The sequence below is a fragment of the Medicago sativa genome, chromosome 2 (assembly GCF_051527215.1).
Source record: "Medicago sativa cultivar Bolivia chromosome 2, Bolivia_mono, whole genome shotgun sequence".
NCBI lineage: Eukaryota > Viridiplantae > Streptophyta > Magnoliopsida > Fabales > Fabaceae > Medicago > Medicago sativa.
In genome coordinates this window covers 70711215-70718895 of record NC_140750.1, presented here as the reverse complement: position 1 = coordinate 70718895, position 7681 = coordinate 70711215, and the positions used below count along the sequence as shown (strand labels likewise).

General features: G+C 33.6%; 1 protein-coding gene across 10 annotated transcripts; it reads left to right on the top strand.

Annotated features, from left to right (window-relative positions):
* Positions 1-753: 753 nt before the first annotated feature.
* Positions 754-6065, top strand: LOC146950273 (F-box/FBD/LRR-repeat protein At4g26340-like). Of its 10 annotated transcripts, none has more exons than XM_085746215.1 (10): positions 754-1042; positions 1375-1724; positions 2056-2175; positions 2259-2349; positions 3012-3163; positions 3295-3351; positions 3516-3557; positions 3703-3777; positions 4504-5436; positions 5546-6065. In XM_085746215.1, the coding sequence occupies exons 1-10, from the start codon at positions 1027-1029 to the stop codon at positions 5867-5869; spliced, it is 2160 nt and encodes a 719-aa protein (XP_085602341.1). In that variant the 5' UTR covers positions 754-1026; the 3' UTR covers positions 5870-6065. The 10 variants fall into 10 exon arrangements, with proteins under 10 accessions (XP_085602341.1, XP_085602339.1, XP_085602340.1 ...); XM_085746213.1 differs by having other exon boundaries at positions 3703-3789; XM_085746214.1 differs by having other exon boundaries at positions 2056-2181.
* Positions 6066-7681: the final 1616 nt, after the last annotated feature.

Below are 7681 nucleotides of genomic sequence, written 5' to 3'. Positions count from 1 at the left end.
ATATATATATATATATATCATGGTATTTTATTTTTGTCAATATTAGTAAATACAGATATTGCAGCAAAGTCAAGCATACAATTTGTATCTTAGAGAAACAACAATATCATCCGATAATTTGAAAATGTTAACACCACATCAAGGAAGTGGAGAATGCTCTTTATTAAGGATTAATATGATTTTACACATACAAGAAACTTGCGATTTTCTAATTTTGAAAGGAGGATCTTTTAACAACTTCATATGAAGATATCTCAAGAGCTTCCAATTTAGAGAAGAATATGGAGATGAATCGGATCTTTCTACAAAGTCACCGTCAAGTAAAGCTTTTGAGTAACAAACATAAAGATTATTTGACTTTCTCCGTCTCATATATAATTGTCTTTATGAGGGGGAGAGATAAATGTGTTCTTCACTCTTTTCCCCTTAATTGTGGTTTTATCCCACTGGGTTTTCCTGGTAAGGTTTTTAATGAGGCATATTTTGACACAAAAGGATGTTGTACTCTTTTTCCTTCACTAGATTTTTTTTCCCATTGGGTTTTTCTCTAGTAACTTAATGAGACATATCCTCGATGGACATTCAAGGGAGAGTGTTATGAATATTATAAGTGGATGTCCATATAGCAATTGGGTTATTGGGTCATACTATTAGTTTATTGGGCTATATTGTGCTTGCTCCACAAGTCATTGGTGCTTGTTCTCCAAGTCATTGTATTTCTCTATAAATATAGCCCGTATGTAACTTAATTGTACATCAATAATAATAAAATTATCTCTCTTCACTTTCTTTCTCCTTCCTTCCCTGATTCTCTCTACTTTATTCTTGTTCTTATTTCTTTAGAGTTGTACGGTGGGTGTGAGTTTAAACCGAGTACAAATTTACGAACCCTAAAAAACATAGCCATTACTGCGCAGCTTCTACATTTTCAATTTTACATTTTTCCATTCCACCTAAAAAACATAGCCATTACTGCGCAGCTTCTACATTTTCAATTTTACATTTTTCCATTCCAGCGGAAGCGTCATGGCAACACCACTAGGTTCGTATTCAAACCCTGTAAACTTCTTCTGTAATTTAATTTAATGTTCTCAAAACGATTCAAATCGATGCGATTCACCAGATTTTTTTAATAGATTCACTAGATTCTTTAATATTTTTAAACCAATTCACTGTATGATTCACTGATTTTTGTTTAATGTCAATTTTCATTTCATTTTTTATGGATATATTCAGTGTTTAGTTGAAATTTAATTTTTGATTTATTCAGTGTTTAGTGGAAATCATTTTCATTATGAATGGGTATCTCATGATTTGTTTTTTGCTTGATATTTCCTTAATTTATGCGTATTTAATGATTTTATTATCTCTCAGCAAAAATAAATCAAAGGAAGGCTTTGGTTGACGAATTTGAGAGGCTTTTGGCTATAAGATTGGATGAAGAAGCGTATTACCTGTTTGCTCATGGATCTTCTCGTGAAAACGACCCCTCCTGGTCTGAAATGACATCAATGACAAGAGATTTTTATCGGAATGAAGTCAATAAAGCTGTGGATGACTTAATGGGATTGGAGAAGACATGGAATTCAATAAGGGAAGAATATAATCTGCCCGATAACAAGGAGCGTTTTCAGGAGATTGTCAGACTGACGTATTCAATTCAAGAGGCCCGAATGGATTTCTCAGACTATGAATTTGGGCCCTGTAGAGGCTATCCGTATTGGGTATGCTTATAATATTGGATTTCTCTACTTTTGTACCATAGGTGTCTTTAGTATGATTTGATTGTGATATAACATTATGTGCTTAATTTAGTTTTTAGACTGTGCATAAACTTATTGACATGTTATTAAATTGACTATGCGTTTTTTTCTAACTAAGTGTTCTTTGTAAACAAGTTTTTTTTTTCATGTGCTGCTAGCCTTTTTTAGAAATCTGAATTTGATTGGTATACTTTGTTTCATATATAAAATATATATGCAGTACAAGACCTTTGCAAGTTATTGTTGTTATTATGACATTTATATTCTAAATGTAACAATGTTACTGGAACAGTATCCTAGCCTTGATGTTATCAATGCTGCACGTGACATAATTGCTACACGTGCCATGAATGCTGCACCTGCAGAACCTGTTGATCCAAAGGAGGAGAAAGATGAAGATCCTGTGAAGAAGGTAATGGTACATTGTTATCACGATGTTATTTTATGTTATAATTGTTATGGTGATTTTAGATAATCTTGTCTTTTAATTTGAAGGTTGATCAGGGAAAGAAGAGGCCCAATGAATCTGCTTCAAAAACTCCAGTTTCTTCCAAGAAATCAAAAAATGCCACTCCTGAGAAGACTGGTGAGACCAAGTTGTATTATGTATTGTAATAAATATATATTGTTTCTGTTTTCATTTTGTCTAATTGGAAAAGTATTTGTTTTTTTGCTTGTTGATTCAATGTTAAATCCATTTGCCAAGTTCTTACGTTATTGTGTTGTTGATAGATCATGATTGATGTTTGTGTTTGTATGCCGTATTGTTTATATCTTTCTACTATACATCAGTTAACTGTTCTTAAATTGTAGTATTGTTTGAACGATGCATGTCAGTTCTGAAGTTGTAGTTGGTTTGCATCATGGATTCATGCTTGCATTTGCATGCTGTGTTGTTTATATCTTTATTTGTAAATTGTTATATTGTGTTAGATATAAAGAATGAATGTTGCATGTCAATGCTGAAAATGTAGCTTGTTTGTACCATGGATTCATGCTTGAATTTGCTTGCTATATTGTTTATATCTTTAATCTTTCTACTATACATCCGTGAACTGTTAAATTGACTGTTAAGCTGTGCTATATTAAGAAAGCTGGACATATAGCAACTCCTCACCCTTAAATTGGAACATTGTTTGAATGTTGCATGTTAATGCTGAAATTTTAGGTCGTTTGCATAATATATTCTCCATATATAGATTTATATATCCTTCTGTTACATCAACCCTGTTGCTCTTTGGCTCCTAGGAATGGCTCTCACTATGCAGGCACGTTTAAACCCAGACTCGCACGACGCTAGACTTCACTTTGACACTGCAGCTGTTTACCTCAAACGAGCTTTTTGCCAGGATCCCTCCAATCCAGCTTACCAAATATCGTTGGAACAGGCTGATGCTAAGGTAGTATATATGATCTCTCATGTAGTAGTAATACTTTTCTGTCATGCTAGCTAGTAGCTACTATATAATATAATGTTGCTTTTCAAATTAAACGGCATAAATCACTAACTTATTCTTATACCTTTTTTAAGGTTCACGAGCAAATCCGGGATTCACAGTGGTCTTCTGCTGCTGCTGCTGCTACAGAGGTAATAACACATAGAAGTTTCTCTTTTTTCTCTTTACTTTGCTTTTCATAGGGTACCAAATTCTCCTTTCTCACACATTCTTTCTTGCCAGCTACAATGTAATATTATGTTGCTTTTGAAATTTAACAAACAAATCACTAACTTATTCTTATACCTTTTTTAAGTTTCTTGAGCAAATCCACGGTTCGCAATGGCCTGCTACAAAGGTAATAAGACATACAAGTTTCTCTTTACTTTGCTTTTTGTAGGGTACCAATTTCTCCACTCTTATGCATTCTTTCTTGCTAGCTACTATATGATGTTGCTTTTTCATTAAACAAACCACTAACTTATTCTTATGCCCTTTTTAAGGTTCTTGAGAGACATACGGAAATCGTTAATCATGGATTAGGTCAGCAATCAAAAGGGTCTTCTTCTGCTAGAAAGGTAATAAGACATGCAAGTTTCTCTTGTTTTTCCTTACTTTGCTTTTCGTAGGGTACCAAATTCTCAATTCTCATGCATTTTTTCTTGGTAATTACTATGTAGACTAGGTTTTTCATTAAACAAATCACTAACTAGTTACTGAACCATTTCATTTACCCTTTTCAAAGGCTCTTAAGGAGAAGCATGCAACATTCTTTTTCATGAAAAACTCAAAATTTTGTTTATCAATAGCAAGTATTGGTTTTTTGAGTAATGTTTTATTTGAAAGACTAAATATATGATGGATACTAAGTAATCACATATATGCTTCGTGCTTGTTTCTTATGTTTGAGTGTGAAATTGTTTATTAGGGTTTCCAATATGTTTGATAATTGATAGGATGAATTGCCTTCATCTTTCTAGATTTCGTTTGTCTTTCGCACACTTAATTTTTTTTTTTTTTCAAGTAGCGAGGGGTAACCTTGGCGCAACTGGTAAAGTTGTTGTCATGTGACCGTAAGGTCACGGGTTCAAGTCCTGGAAACAGCCTCTTAAAAAACAGGGTAAGGCTGCGTACAATACACCAAATGGTGAGACCCCTTCCTGGACCCTGCATATGCGGGAGCTTCAGTCCATCGGGTTGCCCTTTTTTTTTTAGCTGTAGTTTTCTTATGTTTTTTGTTCTTGTTGATGATGTTGTAATGTACATTCATTATTCATCCATATCACTTTGTTTGATATTAACAGGTGCCACAATGCTCTATCGGACCATTCGTCCCTTCTCAGGACTCAATAGCAGTTGTGGATAGAATAAGCGAATTACCAGATGAGTTATTGTGTCGCATACTCTCTTTTCTCCCAACAAAATTTTCTTTCACTACAACACTTCTTTCTAAGCGGTGGACCCCACTCTTCTATTCACTCCCCGTTCTCCACTTCAACGATGTTAACTTCAAAGACTTTCAAACCTATGATCGCTTCTGTAACTTTGTTGATAACCTCATGATCCATCCTCTTTCAATCAACCAGGCTCATCCCCTCAAAAAGTTTCGCTTCAACCAATGTTATCGTCGCCACCGCCGTAATCTGTTTGCTCGCAAGAAAGATATCCACAACATTAACGCAGGGCTAGAAGTCGCACCACAACTTCCCCGCGAGAAAGATATCCACATTATCAACACATGGCTAGAAGTCTTAATACAACGTCGTGTTGAGGAGTTTGATCTCAAGCTGTATTTTCACACCTTGAAGCCCATTATTTTCATATCCGAAACACTAACTATTCTCAAACTTTCGACGTTAAAGGTTGGAAATGATACTTCATGTGTTAATCTTCCATCTTTGAAATCCCTAAATTTGAAACAGGTTGGATTTAAAAGTCGGAATGATTACATAAACTTTCTTTCTTCTTGTCCTAACCTAGAATATTTGCATGTTAGGGGCATTGGTTGTATGGAACGTGCCAAAAACAATGCACCAGAAACAGTATTTAAAAAATCCTTGGTCCTTTCTAAGTTGGTTAGAATGTCTATCGAGTCTGAAGATGCTCTTTTCAAAGTCATTTCAATGTTTCCAAACTTAATTCATATTAAATTAAGGTTAAACTGTCGTCATTGTTGGGATGATGTGGTAGAACTACTCCGACTTTGCCCCAAGCTTCAAATTCTTTATGTTAAAAAGGTTTGTTGAGTATTTTTTTTTTTTTTTTAAGAAGCCAATAGTTGAGTAGTATATTTGTTTATTTTTTTTTCTATATATTTTTTAAATGTTATTCTCATCTCTTTAACAGCGGAAGGCCATATCATCCAAAAAAAAAGAGACCATATCATCCGGGGAATGGAAATACCCATTTTCGGTTCTTGAATGTGTTTCGTATCATCTCAAATCATGTACTATTTTAACTTCAGACTATGAAGGTTGGGCAAATGATATTTGTTATGTACAATATATTTTGCGGAATGCAAGGCTTTTACAAGACATGACTATCAACTTTTACGAGATCCCTTCTAATAGAATGCTTTTGGAGAAAGGTCAGATTATAGAAGAATTATCCTCTTGTCCAAAGATATCATCAGGATGTAAACTTTCATTTGAATTATCCTATTGTTCTTAGAATTGTCAGTGTTTCTTGTTACTCGTTAGTTTCTATTTCTAATATGCCTACACTCACTTATAAACTCACTTATAAACCTTTGTTCAAGTCTTATCTATTCTAATGTGGGGCTCCATAAGAAGACTTTTCTTATAAGGTTGTTATAGACAACAATATTTTTTGTCAGAGGTAATATCAAATGTGAGATTTAGTTTTATCTCTACTCCCCTTTTTTATCATCATCGTCATGACAAAACTTGATAATAGAACCATCTCAATAATTGAGGAACTGCTCCCGCCAAATATGTGTATGTGTGGTTTTGGACACTCTTAATCAATATCATATTGCAGTAAACAATGATAGGCCTCATTACCCAATACACCCTTTCCTGCATGACATTAATTAAGGTTTCGTTTGGTAGAATTAAGTTATAAAAAGTTAGTTGATATCTAAAATATTAGTTCATAGCTAAAATGTTAGTTTATAGCTGATAGGTAATATAACTGACGACTAATAGCTATTCTATATAGCTATTCTATTGAAGTTGAAATGTTCGGTAAATTTAACCTTTCAAATGGTAGATAATTGACATTTCAAAATCAAATATCAAATCAAATATAATATAACATTAGTTAGGAGAATGACCATAGCGCCGATATTATAAAAGAATATACCTAAAAGCGCCGATATTATAAAAGAATATACCTAAAACTTTCATTTCATAAAAAGAAAAAATGTGACATTTGAGCAGCCACTCCTGTAAAAGAACCAAGGCAAAGAATTCAGGCAAAATCTCTGCCGATCGGCCACTGCAAAAAGCAAGGTTTGTATACTCTCTGACCATGCTTAAATTATAAGAGGAGTGGTATGAAGACTCTCTTTCAACACTCGCTCTTTTATAGGATGAAATCAATATGGGTCCTGCAATTTAAAAATTGGTCCCACAAAAATTGGTCCCACATTAAGTGCTAGAAAGTGTTCCTAACATTTCTTTTTTAATAATTTTCCCATTCATGTCTCTTGACTTGGTGATTGTGTTTTTAGGCTTTATTTGGGAGTTTGGACGGAGGGGGGTTGGAAAAAAGGAAGGAGCAAGTGGAAGAAATATAACATATTGGGAGGAGAGGATTTTGGGGTTAATTTTTATTCATAATGCAGAATCCCTCTCATTTGGGGGAACTCAAATTGGAATTGGGAGTTTAATTTTCTTCATGAAACAATCTCCCTACTATGGGAGAACTCAAAAAATGCATTGGAGAAAGATTTTGGAGGGCTTAGATAAATTCTTCAAATCGTGTCGATGTTTTATCATACTCTCCAAATTAACAAAATTAAAAATATATTAATCATAAAAAAAATCTTATCATTCTCTACAACTAATATATTAAAATTATCCTTCCATGTAGGCTTATCTGTTTCATTTAAATTTGGCTTCATTGCCTCATCCAACTTTTGAAATAAAATAAAACATATATAAGCTAATGCAATTGGACCATAATTCCCTTAAATTCTAGGATGCTTTATTCCACAACTAATTAAAATTAGGCCAACGTACTTCACAATTTTTATGTAGGATTTTATATTTTCCGTAAATCTTACCCCTCCAATAAGTTTTTATCACAAATAGCATGAAAATGTTACCTACCACTAATATAGATATCTTATCCAAATTAATGAATTATTAGGAGTTCGACAGTGATACGTTAGAAAAGTGTACGACACCGCCCAGCACTGTGTTTCTGAAAGAAAATAAACTAAATAGGGTCATGCTAATGTCCAACTGAAACATCAAGATCAAGTTATGGTGTAATTTTTTTTTTTTTTTTTAATTT

Excerpts from the sequence above, each read along its gene's own strand:
- LOC146950273 (XM_085746212.1), top strand. Across the intron at positions 3,164-3,294 it reads TGGAACAGGCTGATGCTAAG|GTTCACGAGCAAATCCGGGA; the intron begins GTAGTATATATG and ends ACCTTTTTTAAG. Across the intron at positions 3,352-3,515 it reads CTGCTGCTGCTGCTACAGAG|TTTCTTGAGCAAATCCACGG; the intron begins GTAATAACACAT and ends ACCTTTTTTAAG.